The 14327-nt window shown below is 54.0% G+C and overlaps 1 protein-coding gene and 1 long non-coding RNA gene across 2 annotated transcripts in view; both read right to left on the minus strand.

Annotated features, from left to right (window-relative positions):
- The window catches only part of LOC114484739 (uncharacterized), a 10259-nt gene extending 7129 nt beyond the window's left edge, over window positions 1-3130 (minus strand). Inside the window, exon 1 of the long non-coding RNA XR_003677963.1 lies at window positions 2997-3130. This is a non-coding gene — a long non-coding RNA (uncharacterized lncRNA). The remainder of the gene's footprint in view (window positions 1-2996) is intronic.
- Window positions 3131-4474: 1344 nt separating this feature from the next.
- ARX (aristaless related homeobox) overlaps window positions 4475-14327 on the minus strand; it is a 12323-nt gene continuing 2470 nt past the window's right edge. The window contains exons 3-6 of the mRNA XM_028482888.2: window positions 13645-14325; window positions 10968-11013; window positions 7582-7910; window positions 4475-5373 (exon numbers count right to left, since the gene is read on the minus strand). Of these exons, the coding sequence (XP_028338689.1) occupies window positions 5133-5373; window positions 7582-7910; window positions 10968-11013; window positions 13645-14325 (1297 nt within the window). The 3' untranslated portion in view covers window positions 4475-5132. The remainder of the gene's footprint in view (window positions 5374-7581; window positions 7911-10967; window positions 11014-13644; window positions 14326-14327) is intronic.

Here is a 14327-nt window from a genome sequence, read left to right on the forward strand (position 1 = left end):
CCTCTCTCTCTCTCTCTCTCTCTCCCTCTCTCTCTCTCTCTCTCTCTCTCTCTTGCTCTCGCTCTCGCTCTCTCTCTCTCTCTCTCTCTCTCTCGCTCTCTCGCTCTCGCTCTCTCGCTCTCTCTCCCCTCACCTAAATATTTCTTAATTGAACGGTTTGCTGTGGAGCTTCCTTATAGCAGTTTAATAGATTAACTCATCTGAGCCAGCCTCAAATTTCAGATTAAAATTCCTTCATCCCGAAGGCAGCATTATCAGGTTGTTGGAGGCTGTTTTCAAACCTTGGTTTTGAATAGCAGCGGCTCTGCATTAATTTAACCACTAAGCTAATAAGTAGGTTTCGTTTTGTTATGCTAAGCTTTATTGCTTTTCTTTTGATCAGAATGGTGTTGTTGAGCAAAGCAGCAGACAAGGCATTCTTTGATGAGGGAATTAGCGCTCCATTCTTCCTCTATTATTCATAGCACAGTGGAATATGTAAGTACCTGAGGGTGTCAAAGGAGCGCAGGTTCTATTGCAAAGTGCTCGCCTTGTTTCTCTCAATAGCTGACTATGAGATGATAAACCGCTTAATACACTGTGCTAATTGGATGAGAGCAAAAAGAGATGGGAATTAAGGCGAGGCAAAAGGAGAAAGTGCAACCAGCCTTCAATTCACTCTTTCACCACTTTACCAGCACCAAAGGAGGCACAAGCTTTCTATAAGCAGACTAGAGGTTTTGTGCAGAGATAAAATGAACGTGTTAGTGGATTCAAGTAATACACTAATTATTGCACAGTATAAATACCACTACTGGTTTTATAACAGGGAGGTAAACTTCTTTTGAGAGGGTTATAGGATTGCTTGGCACTGGTGTAGAACCTAATAAGGGCCCGGAGTAATAAACCCCTGGATTAACAAAATTGCTGCTTGTAGAAGTATGATTCAGGCTTTTACGAAGATTTCCGGAGAATGAATAAAAATTACTGAATGACATTTCTTAATGTACAACTGGTAATCACTCCCTTTTCTTTAAAGGAAAAAATGTATACTTCAAACTGGACTGTTAATAACGTCCAGGGACAACACAACTTTTTCCTTTGAAAAATACTTCTCCCCCCTCCCCCCCCACCCCGGTCAGGTGACAGATTTTCTTCTCCCCGCCCCCCACCCAGGCTGCCACTGTCACTTAAATACATAAGCAATTGCTCCGTGGAACTCGGTGTTCCAAAATACCATTTTAGGCCCCATTTAAGACCCCCTTCATTCAGACACACTGCTGTGTATACACATACATGTATGCTCACGTACACATTTTTTCCTCTAAAAGCAAGTTGAACTAACTTATGTATAATTTCCTTTCCTCTAACGTCAGCCCCTTTTCCATTCTAGTAAGATCTTTGCACTCAAGGTGATATGAAAAAGAGACGTACGGGTGCCTTGTCTCTTGGCATTACAGATCAAAACCAATAATAATAAGTGTTTGCCCCAATGCGGGGCGGGGGTACTAGGAGGAAAAGAAGTGGGAAACTGGCCGGGACCAATAGTGGTGACTTTAGCTGAAGGCTGAGTTTCAAGTCCCAAAACCTTCCTTTTGGCAGTCACTCTCCTTAATTCATCCACTTTCTATCTTCCTCATACAAACATAAGCTGTCCTCCCTAACTGTTCACAGTCCAGCCCATGGGTGGCTGGTGACGGAAGAACACTTAGGGGCACCTTCTGAAAATACTTTGCCAACTGCTCCCTTCTTGCCTTGCCTTTTGGGGCCCATTCCGGATCTGGCTAGCCTGTCTGAAAATGTAGCAAGTTAACTTAGCCTTTCCCCTCATCCTTCCCACAGAGGCCAGACCGGGCTCCCTCACCCCTCACCCAAAATGCTGTAGGGGTGGCCCTGGGAAGGCGGGTGGTGGAGCATTTCGGCCTGGGTGTGATAGGGAACAGCCGTACCCCCATCACAGGGGTTCTCCCGGACTCCCCGGGGCTCTGCACGGCCTCTTCTAGGGTGGAAGAGGTTTGCTTAGGGTTGGGGGGGGTCAGCCGCTCCCAGCATTGTGACCGCGTTCCCAGATATTGGGGCCAAATTGGGTTGCCATTCATTAATAATGCTCACAATAAGATTAAATCATTCTGGAAAATCTCATAAAATCCCCCTAAGTACGCTCCAGTGGCTCTTTCCAATCCCCATCATTCAGCACTTGGGGAGGTTTGGAAGGAGAAGAAAATTGGTTTCTTTGCTTCTAATGCTGCTTTGAAAAGATACTCAGAGTTTGTCATGCGTGACATGTCACATGTTTAATGTGGACTTGCTGGAAGTCAGGGGGTCTTTAGCGTGTGATATTTATGGGGAATATTAAGTGCAGAATGAGGTCCCTCCAGCTGGGGAAAGTTGAAAGAATAGGAGGCCCAGGACCGGGCTTGTTTGCGGCATCAGAATGACATAGGATTAAGAGTTTGTAAAACAAGGCAAGGGGTTCTCACTGGCCAGTAATAAATGTAATCCTTGGAGGTAATTTCACGCAATTTGCTTCTGCTCCATGGAAGGGTCAAATGAGAAAAAATGACTTAAAAAAGACTTCATTAACGGGAAGAATGGTACTGTTTCTCGTATACCATTCAACTGGCAGCCTGGAGGGGGAAAAAAAAAAAACCCCTACCTAAACAAAAAGTCAAATCGACGGAAAATTGATAGCGATCACCAAAAAAAAAAGTCCTTTCCCTCACGCCCCTCCTGCACTTACTTCCCCGTCCCCACCCCACCCAAAACTCCGGAGTAGCCCTGCCCACCCCAGGAAAGCGGCCTTCACCCCAGGAGACCCTGTGGAGTCTGAAGGCTTGAGACACTCAGCTCTCGGGGGATGTCCTAGAAAGTTCCCGCCGGGCCCGCAAACCCCGAGAAAGGAACGTGAGGCGGAAGGGCTGAGCGGAGGTAGTTGGCGCCTACTCCCGGTACCCCGGCCGGGCCCCCGCTTGCGAGCGCCGCCCTCGCGAACTCAGGGCCGGGGCCGGGTGGCTCACCGCCAAGGTCGACGGCCAAGGTCCAGGGAGCCCCGTCAGCCCTGAACCCCGCGAGCGTGCTCCCCAAGGTGTCCGGGGGATGGGGAGCTGCGGCTTTCCGGCCGGTTGGGTGAACCGAGGACGCCCGGGCCTGAGCGCGGCAGCTGTCGAGCGCTTCGCCCAGCCCCGAGTCACCGCTGACCTCTGCCCGCCCCCGCACCTGCCCCTCGGCCGCGCACGCCTGCGCCCTGGGCCGCGAGAGGACCCGCCCCCCCCTTCTCTGGGGCGCGGCCCGGGAGCGCGCGCGGAGCCCGGCGGGCCCGGCCCGAAGACACGCCCGCGCCCCCCGCCGCGGCCGACTGTCCCGCGGCCTGGCGGGACGGCGGCACCGGCTCTGAGAGCCGCGCTCGTCACGCCGCAGCATTTCGCACCCCCCACCCCCACGCCTGCCCCTCTCCCCAAAGGTCCAGCGCGCTAATTACTGCAAATTGAAACTAATTAAGCTTCTCTTCCCTTTCCCATCACCCTGGGAGCGTTGGCGAGACCCGGCCCCCGCGGGCGGGCTTACATCGAGCGGTCACCCGGCGGGGCGCAGGCAGGGCCCGGGGGAGGGAGAAGGTACCGTCGTCGCCGGCGAGGGGTGCGCCCAGGAGGGTGCAGACTGCAAATCTGTTTGGGTCTCCTCGCGAAACCTGAGTTGTTTAGATTTTTTAAAAAGTATATACATTTCCCAATGCCTGGATAAGTGATGTAATGACATTTGTCGAGTTAAGATCTGCCACTTGGATACCCCTCGCTGCCTTTCCATCACTGTTCCTGCGTTCTCTCCCTCTCCCTCCCTCCCTCCCTCCCTCTCTCTGTCTCTGTCTCTCTCTCTGTCTCACCGTCAACAATGCCTATGGTACACCCTCCCTCCCTCAAGCCCACCCCACCTCTGGGCCCCGGGCCCCCCAGCTCCCGCTGCGACAGGACCCGGGAAAGCCGAGATGCGCGTGGAAAGCCCCGCGGCGGCAGCGATCTTAACCTTTGTAGGAAACCCTACGGATCCTTTGAGGATCAGATTCAAACCAGGGGCCTCTGCCAGGAAAACGCGAGTTCAGATAGATAAACCCTGGAGGTGCCTGGGCGCAGGAGCCCACGCCCGGCCTCTGGGGGGCTCCCTACTACTGTCCCCTCAGAGCCTGTAGAGAGTATTCACACTTCCTTTTGTTAAACATATATTTTTTTTTTATTATTTTGAGCGTGACACTTCTCCACTAGATAGCAAGGAAAAGTGATAACAGTTACACATTACACAAAAGTACTGTACCATTGCCTTTACCTTGAAGGTTTCGGAAGCCTCTACAGTTAATAAGTTAAATAAAGGGCTTGAGTACATAAATATTTGTCTAGGAACCCTACCGTATCTACAACACAGTAAGAATCTACAGGAGGACAAACTTTTACCATACCACGCTGAGTGCAATTGCGTTATAACATTTCAAATATACAAAGCTCTGTTCTTTTTTTTTTTTTAATAACAATGGTATGTACAGAATCAATAATCACAGTTTGGTGACTTCAACAGTCCATATTCTAGCAGAGTATTTCCCTTTGGTTTGATATAAAAACCTTGGTTGGTGTATGATAAAGAAGAGAACAAGAACAAGACGCCCCTTTCCGTTAAGTGCACTGTTAGCTATCTTACAGATTCGCATTCGCTTCCCCGGCCCGAAGCCGGGGCCCACGCTGGGGAGATAAACTTAGAGCGCCAAAATGCTATTGGGAAAATTTAAAAAAAGCTAAGTGGGGTGTCAGGAGGAAGAGAGGTTGGGCTTTTAAATTTTTTAACTTCAGTACCAGGTGTCTTAGGGAGAAAACCTCCCGGATATTTTCAGTAAAAGAACGGGAGAGAGTGGACGTTCGAGTTGGAGCGAGGTTGGCAGAGGCAGGGGCAGGGGCGGGGGCGGGGGCGGGTGGACAGCCAGCCGAGGAGGTGCCACGTCCGGTAGCGCCGAGGGCTGCCTTGCCCGCGTCCAGGCTGCTGCGAAGGCGGCTGCGCTCTCTCAGTGCCGTCTCGGGAGTGTGCTGGTCCTCTGTTTCCATTTGGTCTTAAGTGGTGCTGAGTGAGGTGACCTTTCCGGATCGCGCCTGGGGCGCGAGGGTGGAGGGCAGCCTTTAGCACACCTCCTTGCCCGTGCTGGTGCCCGGCAGGATGTTGAGCTGCGTGAGCTGCGCGGCGTGCTCCTTGGCCTTGAGCCTCAGCGCGGCTATGCTAGAGGCGCGTCTGTCTGCGGCCGCCGTGGCCGGGTCAGCCAGCGCGCCCGACGCCACCGCGCCCTCCACGGCCGGCGTGGGCTGTCTCAGCAGCGCGGCCGCAGTCGACGCGCTCGTCAGGGGGGCCATGGTGGAAAAGAGCCTGCAAGGAGAGCAAACAGCGCGGTCACGGCCCCGGGAGCTGCGCGCAGCGCCTCGGGCAGCCTTCCCCGCCGCCTCTCCCCGGGGGAGCAGAGGGCACAGAAGGGCGCAGAGGGGCGCCGCCGCTGGGGCGGGGACTCGCAGGCCCAGGTGGGCCGCGGGCTGGGGAGTAGCTGGACCCGCGGTCGGGAGGCTGGGGTGCTCTGAGAGGGTTTACTAGAGCAGGGAACCAACAGAGGGAAAAAAAGACCGAGGGGACAGAGCCGCCGCGGAGGCAAGCCCCGAGTCTCAAAACCCCATGGCCCAACTGCGCGGATTCTGTGCTTTCGCTTAAGAAGGGGGGTGTGTTCTTAGACCAGGAGCTCCAGTTGCCTGTAATACTATTTGCCAGGAGAGAGAAGAAGAGAGACAAAGAGAAAGAAGAGAGAAAAGGAGAAGGGAAAAAAGGGAGAAAGGAGGAACGTGGGATCAAAACTGATCAAGACCTGTGCTCCACTTTGTACTCTCTATACAGGGCTCCTTCTCGGCCCGGGGCTCCTTTTACCTTGAAAAAACCGGTCTTGTTTGCCGGCCTTCCCTCCGCTGAGGCCGCCCTCCCGCGCCGGGCTGAGCTGCCAGTGCCCGGCCGACGACCGCGAGGGTGGGGGCGCCCGCCTGTAGATTTCCGCTCGCCAGGCGGCTCTAACCCGCCAGCGGCCCCGCGTCCCAGAGCGGCGACACCTCTCCCCCACCGCCTTCCCTGCGCCCCTGCAGCCTTTAGTTCCAGAGATCCCCGACCCGCGACCCCCGCGCGCGGTGCACGGCGCACGGCGAAGCCCAAAGCCTGGGACTCCAGTCCGCGCCACCGCCTCCGGGAGGCGCCGGGATTGCCCCGCACGGCGCCTCCACTCTCTTCGCACTGCACCGCTGACCTGCAGCTGAGGCCCGAGCCGCCCCTGACGCTCAGTGCCACCACCCCTACCCCCGCCGCTTCCCCCCAGGGCTTTGGCTCCGGGCCCCCGCAAGGCCAACTCAGGGTTTCCACGATTAGAAATGAGCCCACCTGGGCTCGAGGAGCGCCTCCTGCTTCTCCCAAGCCCACCCTCCACCTCTGTTATCACCTCTGTTATTTTTACCACCCGCACCGCACTCCTCTTCCAGCCTCTCCAAATCTGGCAGCCGGTACTCCAGCCGTGGTTTGCCAGCTTTTACAAGTCATTTGTTGTGAGAAGGGTAAAGGAGAGGGTGGAGAGCGAGGGACAGAGGACTTTAACAATTTTTTCCAGAAAGAAATAAAGTGTGGCCTGGAGGGGGCGTAACATGCCCTGGTTCCACTAGGTAAACTGAGTCACTAACTACACTTCAGTGCACTTTCTGTTCACTTTATTGGTTTGTTACAAGAAACTAATTTTACTGAGTCTTTTTTGAAAATTTTCTCCAAGGTGATTTTTTTGGTAAGTGGCTGTGCAGTTGGATGAATCTGTTATTTCTTTGTTCTCCCAAAGAGAGATCATTGAAGCTGCATTCAGTTTTATTTTCACTGCACTTTCCAACTTAATACATCTCTCCTTTGTTTCTTTGTCTGTGTGATTATACAGACTTTTAATTTCATCATTCGATGTTCATTTAAAGGAAGGGAGTTATAATATATGATGAACTGTTTCTTTTCTTTCGTTGTCTTGTGCCGCTTTGTGGGGGGGGGGGTCGGGGGTATGGTTGGCAGTGGGTCACTTGAATGACAAGGAAGATAGTCTGGGGAAGAAGAAAGAATCCTTTGCACCCAGAGGGCCCGTGACTCCAGGGCTCCTGTGGGGGCCAGGGCTGTGTTCCTCTGGTTGCCTGGCTTTGGGGCATGAGGAAGGATTTTTGCAAAACTTGAAGAAAAGTCATTCTGGCTCTGTGGCCTACACCTGTACCTGTTTACACACATACCACCTATGGCCTGGGCTGTTGCTGCCTTCAAACTGTACTGATGCAGCTTTCATTGAACACTCCCAGTTTCCACGGTTGCTACTATCGCCACTGCCTTTCCCTTTGCCGCTCAGTCCCAAGTCATTCCCTTCAAGATCCACATTGTTTAAGGCAAAATTAGAGATTATTTTCTTTGGCTGAATCGCTGAGGTTAAGCCAAAGAGAAAAGATGTGTGTAGTCCCTGTCTCCAGCCTCCTCCCTGGACCCAGGCCTCTGTGCGTGTATGAGAGAGACAGACTCCCCGAAGCCGCGTATTACCTGCCGAACGCAGGGCTGATAAAGGCCGGGTGCCGGAACACAGCGGCTCCGAGGAAAGTGCTCAAGCCCAGCGGCGCCCCGCTGGGCGGCAGGCTGGCCGAGCCCGGAGGCGGAGGTAGGCTCGGAAAGGCAGCGGCAGCGGCGGCGGCAGCGGCCGTCCAGGCTGAGTCGAGCGCGGGGTGGTGCGGGGGGAAGGGGCTGGCGTCCAGGTAGGGGCTGAGCGGGTGGGTAGCGGAGAGCGGCCCGGGGAAGGGCAGACCCGGAGGATGGGTCTGTGCGCCCGCCTTCTCCCGCTTGCGCCACTTCGCCCGACGGTTCTGGAACCAGACCTGCAAAGCGGAAAGAGGCCGGGGTCGGCGCGGCTCCGGCCCCCCCCCCCCCCCCCCCCCCCCCCCCCCTCCCCCCCCCCGGGGGAAGGGGCTGGCGTCCAGGTAGGGGCTGAGCGGGTGGGTAGCGGAGAGCGGCCCGGGGAAGGGCAGACCCGGAGGATGGGTCTGTGCGCCCGCCTTCTCCCGCTTGCGCCACTTCGCCCGACGGTTCTGGAACCAGACCTGCAGAGCGGAAAGAGGCCGGGGTCGGCGCGGCTCCGGCCCCCCCCCCACCCCGCCCCCCCCCGCCTCTTCCCCGCGCGCGCTGCGGGCCCTGCCTCTTTTCCCCTGCGGCCTGCGCCCACCTCAGCCCTCTCTGGCCTCAGGCTGTTCAAGGACACGTCTGGGGCCAAAGGGGCAGTGAAAGAGGGCCCAACTTAAAGCGAGCAGGAAACACTGGGCAAGTGAACCCTTTCCAGTGGATATTTCAACCAGCCTAGTTCCTTTCCAATTTTTAAGGAAAGTAGTTTCGTGTGTTCAGAAGTGAGGAAACCAAGGTTTAAATGTCTGCGCTGCCTTTTGCTTGCTCTGTGTCTTTAAACAGGTCACTTAAACCTCTCTGAACCTCAGTTTTCTAATCTGTAAAATGGGGGTAATAAAAGTTTACTCATAAGGCTGTGAGGAGGAATGAGCAAAATAAGGCATGCAGAAGTTGGCATTCAGTGGTGACTCTTGGGACCAGGCAGCCACCAAGAGAAGAATGCTTATCAGCTTTCTGCCTCAAATCAGCTATTTTTGCCTATTTCAGGTTTACCCAAGAGGTGGCAAAATTCTTGCTCTGAACTGAAAAGGGAATCGGGGAGGAGGTTCATTTGATCTTTCCAGAAATATTTATTGAACGCCTATGAGCACTACGCTGGGTTCTTGGGCTTGGGGAGAACCGGGAGGGAGGGAAGAAAATACCCACGGTAATTAGCAAACAGGCATACAGTTTAGGGGCCCAGTTCTCCCTGAAATGAAGTGTGGGGCACACAGCCTGCTATCTGCAGGGGCTCTATGCAGGGCCGGGTTCTGCCGAGTAAGGCACTGACTGCGGGGACCAGGTATTCAGCAATACCTGGACACAGAAACCAGGGTGTAGGATACCTGTAGACTGTGCACATCTTCAGAGCTAGCTAACGGGTCCTTTGTTTCTTCTGGGGATGTGGTTTAAATCGGTTATTTAAATAAGATAGTTCTAGGCTTGGGGGAGGTTTTCAGCACAAGGTATCTTGCTAATTGTTAATAGAAAGCAGTTTTAGTAGAGACCTTTACCTGAAATATGGCAGCTACCATAGTCTAAAAATAACTTCTAGGAGCATGAAATTATTTTTATGTGACCTGCTCATCACACCCACAGCTGAGAAGATATGCTCCTTCTCCCCTGAAGGCATTAATATTTTTAGGGCTGGGTTTATGCCTGCACACAAGTCTAAAAATTAAGAATGAACTCCAGGGCTATACAGAGTTATATTAAAATATAATGTAAATGATCCCAGAGGAAAATGTTTTTAAAATTTTTAAGACATCTGTGCCTTTCAAATATACACAATGGGGGCTGTCGTTACTAGCACTAGTATCTAGGCTTGGTTTGACTTCTAGGCAGCCACCTAGGGCAAGAAAAATCAAGAATCCAAGTCGGTTGATTACTTAAAATTCTGCCAAAAGGGGGCCCATCCATAACATTTCATAGCCGTCAAATAATCTATTTGAGAATCACAGAAACACTCCAGTGTGGAAATTCAGAGACTTGAAAAAGAAAGACTAGATGGGACCAGGCTGGGTGGGCAGCTTTTGTGTATCCAAATCTGTCTAGACAATATCCACCCCTCCTCGATGGCAGTGAAAGGAGTAAGGGTGGGGGGGCGGACAGTGGAGGCAGAATGCCCTCAAAGAACGTGGAAACCTTCTACAGACGGATCAGCTCTCCCGGCTCAACTGCAATTATCAAGATGTCCCCCTGCAATTCCTCATTATTGAATTAATACCTCTGAGGCCCCCCAAAGGTAAACAAAAGGACTCTAATAATTCATATTCACTTAATTACATCTTCTCCAGTGAATAGGGAGAGAGGAGAAGGGGAGGAGGGGGCGCTCTCTTTCTTTTTAAAAGTTATTTAACTTTCCCACGACTGGTTCCCCTGAGCTGAAAATGCAGAGTTGCTGTCACATCTCTGTTTGACAATGGAGAAATGTGTCAACAGAAAGGAGGGGACAGGCCTCATCATTAGCCCTCTAATGCAAGAAGCTGTTGTGTATTAAATGAGCCATATGGAATTTATTGTGCTTTATCAGCACCTGATTTTGACTGTAAAGTGATTCACTCAGCTCCTAACCCAGGGACATCTGTTTTCTGTTGGCCGTCGGGGCTGCCCAGTGTTGATCGTCTCTTTGGTTATGAGGCCTGGGTTCGGAAATGCACTCTGGTATGGAGCTGCAAACACCTTTAATAGCATTGCACTCACTCCCTATTAGATCAATGTGGGCTCATTGCTATAAAAAATGGGAAATCAAATAGCATTAGCCAGCTCCTTGTGCGGGCAGAGGGGAAATCAAACAGCATTTTGCCTTCAAATGGCCCTGTTTGTTCTAGCACTAAGTGGGCTTTTATGAAGCCCGATTGGAGACTTAATCGCAGCCAAATACCTGCTTGGAGCTGAGCGGATTTGTCTAACAACCAAATCCGTGCTCCATCCCATTATTTCAATCAGGAGAAGTCAGTTCGCAGACTGTTTCCTACAGGGGCTGTGGACCAGGGGGCTTCTGAACTGCAGTCTCAGGGACCCTAAAACCCCTCTTATGATCCTGGACTCCTTCCACAAGGCTCCCAAACCTCGAAATCTTCCCCTTCAACCTCGCAGGTCTTCATATTTTAATATAGTTTTGTGTGTGAGTGTTCGGGTTTATCTTTCTGATTCTGCTTTTCTTCATTTTATGAAGGGGGTCTCTCAACAACCCTCCAATCCATCAACCCATCTCTCTTCCACTCTCCCCCCAGCCCACTGCCCCTCCCTTCCTCCCTCTCTGCAGTGCAGCTCACCTGGACCCGGGCCTCAGTCAAGTCCAGCCTCATGGCCAGTTCCTCCCTATAAGAAAGCAACACACAGGCAGGAGGTCACTGCAGGCTCCAGCAACCCCTGTCAGCCCCCTTTCCCTTGCTGGCAGCCTCCTCCATTAGGGTCTCACCCCACACACCTAGGCATCACCATCCCTTCAACATTGGAGTGCCTTCTATTTGACTGAAAACGTAAAAACACAACACACTCCCAGATATAGGATGTTATCTGTTATATTGTATCATATTATATTCAAGAGTGACAGGGGTGACTTCTTGAGTGTCTAAGTCTCGGATTCTCTCTCACTTCTAAGCCAGAGTTAGACAACACACACACACACACACACACACACACACACACACACACACACACACACAGTGATTACAGCCTCTTTTGTCCTAATAGTAAATGGGAGAACTCAGCACCCAACTAAAAACATTTCTTTCGCCCTCTTGGTTTCTTTCTGCCTTCTTTCAAAAATGTTCTCTCCCCTCTCCTCTCTCTCTCTCTCCAGCTCTCTGCCTTTCCTTCCATCTCTCTCTCTCTCCGCCGCCATCCTCCCTCCCTCACCCCTTTAGGTCATACTCCCCATTACCCTCTGGAGATATGTTAAGCTTGTTAAGAGTTCAGTGGGGTAATTTTTCGATTAAACAAAATTCTGCGCACCTCCTGACTCCAGTGCCCACTACAAACCCTGCCCATCTCAGGGGAAGTCAATTTAACTGAAACCCTACCCCGTCATTGCAGTTATTACTGCGACAATTAAGGCAAATAGGAAACCATTAAGATGCTGTAAAATGGCTTACGACCTGTTTACCGAAAATATGAGCGTGCAGAGAATAATTGGCCCTCCGCTCGCTAATACGAAAGAGCGGGGGCCGCCCCAGCCTCGGACCTGGCTCTGCACTGCTGGCAGTGCCCCTGGCCCACACCTGAAACTTCAGGATTGGGAGAAAACCGGTTCACTGGAGAGCTTTCCCTCTGCCTTCTGCTACAGTGAGCATCAGCAAATCTAAAACCCCAAAACCACACTCCCGGCTGGATCCGGGCGGGAGCCAAGGGGCTCTAACTAACCCCCTGGGTCGGAAGGAGGTGAGCATGGGGTGGCGAAAAGGAGCTGCCCCTCTTCATGTACTTTGGTTCCCCTGGAGAAGCTAAAAAAGGGCAGACCTGGGTGCCATGCGACACCACATCATTTTCTTCTTTTGAATTACACGTGTGATAAATGCAGAAAAGCAGGTCGGCCGGTTAGCTATTTGATAGACACAATTGTTTTAAAATTTATTTTCTTTTCCAAAGGTAACGAAGGGACTGGATGACACAGGGGAGGACCAAGTTTAGCTCAGGGGATGAGCAAGTTCAGTGCCTTTGCCCCACATCAAATCTACTCTTTTCCGTTTCTGGTTAGGAGACAGTTTGGCAATTAATGGCTAGACCAACTACACTTGCGAGTTGGCTCGGGCCTCCTGAATGCTGAGCGATTTCTCCTCCGGTTCAAAGGGGCGGACAGCTTTCCGCTGCTACTAAAATGCACGTTGAAAAGCCGCACACGCCTCATGCGAAGGTGCTGCTCGAGCTTGACAAGCCCAACGCTAGGCAAACACCCTTCTCTTTCTCCCTCCCCGCTGGGGAAAGTTTGCCCTAACCCTGGTTCGTCGCCGAGCCAGACCTAAGCCCTGGGGTGGGAGAGGAAGGCCCCCAGCCAGGCCGGCGCCCCAGGTAGGATGAATAAGCTGGCCCTCAGAGGCCCAGTCATCTCACAGGTACATCTTTCCCCCCCAAAAAACCCGGGCGAGTGGGAAGTGGAGCGTAACCAGGAGGAAAACCCGGGTTGGACAGCCGTCCAAAGAGAAAAATTCCCCCAGCTGCTCCGTCTACTGCCTGCCAGGCTTCCAGCAATCAATGCCCGCCCCTGTGAACCCGCGTACATTAAACCAACACTGGGTTTAATGTGTGTGGAGGGAGAGAGGGCAGCGATGAGAAGGGAAGATTATGGCCGGTGCCTCCACAGTTGTACAGATACCAAACACTGCCCCGTTTTGACTTCCTTCGGTTATTTCAGGAGTCCTCAAATGACAGAACTCGGATCTTTTCAACGGCCTTCTCCGCAGGCACGGGCAGCTTCACTGCGAACTGCGTTAACTGATACCCAGCAGGCGCCCGGGGCATCAGGCAGGGATGGCGAGCGCACCACACAGCGGCCAAAAATAGACCCTGTTTAGCTCTGGCGGCGAGGGCCGGCAGCGCTTCCTGCGCCTCGCCTGGGACCTGGCCCGGACTCCGGACCGTAGCGCCCGGGTCCCTGAGTGTATGCGCAAGGGTGCGCACGTCTCCAAGGTGGCGTGTTCGGGCGGCCTTTGGAAAGGCCGTTTCTTTTTCCCTCTCTAACTAAAACTCGTAATTTGGAAAAATTAAACTGGAGGGACCTTGGGAAGGACTAAAAACAAAAAACATCCCAGTCTAAACTTTAAGGCCCGGAGTAGGGGGGAGGGAGGGAGTAGTTTTTGGTCAACGGGGTGGGTGCATTGGGAGAGCGCGCCCGGGTAGAGTCCAGGAGCGGGGTCCCTGCCCCAGCCCGGGGCCCCTGCCCGCCCACCTTCCCCCTCCCGGACCCACTCGTTCCCTCCAGCCGCTGCCGCTGCGACCACCCCTCGCGCGTACCTGGTGAAGACGTCTGGGTAGTGCGTCTTCTGGAAGGCCCGCTCCAGTTCCTCCAGCTGGTAACTGGTGAACGTGGTGCGGTAGCGCCGCTGTTTGCGCTTCAGCAGCCCCTCCTCTGAGTCGCTGCCCGCAGACAGGCACACGCTGTCCTCGCCGTCCTTGCCCTCAGCGTCCTCTGGGTGCAGCAGCAGCTCCTCCTTGGGCGACAGCTCCCCGCCCTCAGCGGCCACGGCGGCGGCAGCGGCGGTGGCCACCGCTCCGGTGGCGGCCACGGCGCAGCGCCGCGGTTCCTTGATCAGTGCGCGGGCGTCGTCCTCCAGCAGCTCCTCCTCGTCGTCTTCCAGCAGCTCCTCTTCCTCGTCCTCGTCCTCTTCATCCTCCAGCAGCTCCTCCTCCTCGTCCTCGGCGCCCGTGCCGCTGCTCGCCGCCGGGGCGCCACCGGGGCCACCGGCCGCGCCGAGGCGCTCGTCCGGGTGCGCGGCGCCCCCCGGGCCGCCCAGCTCGTCCAGCGCGGGCGGTGGCGGCACGAAGGGCGCCCCGTTTTCGCGGTACGACTTGCTGCGGCTGATGCTCACCTGCGGCGCCTGGCTGATCTTGAGCGTGTCCCAGGCTGCGGCGGCCGCGGCCGCGGCGGCCACGGCGGCCCCCGCGCCGTCCGGCCGCTCCCCGGGCCGCGCGGTCGG

This window comes from Physeter macrocephalus, chromosome 21, assembly GCF_002837175.3.
Source record: "Physeter macrocephalus isolate SW-GA chromosome 21, ASM283717v5, whole genome shotgun sequence".
Lineage (NCBI taxonomy): Eukaryota > Metazoa > Chordata > Mammalia > Artiodactyla > Physeteridae > Physeter > Physeter macrocephalus.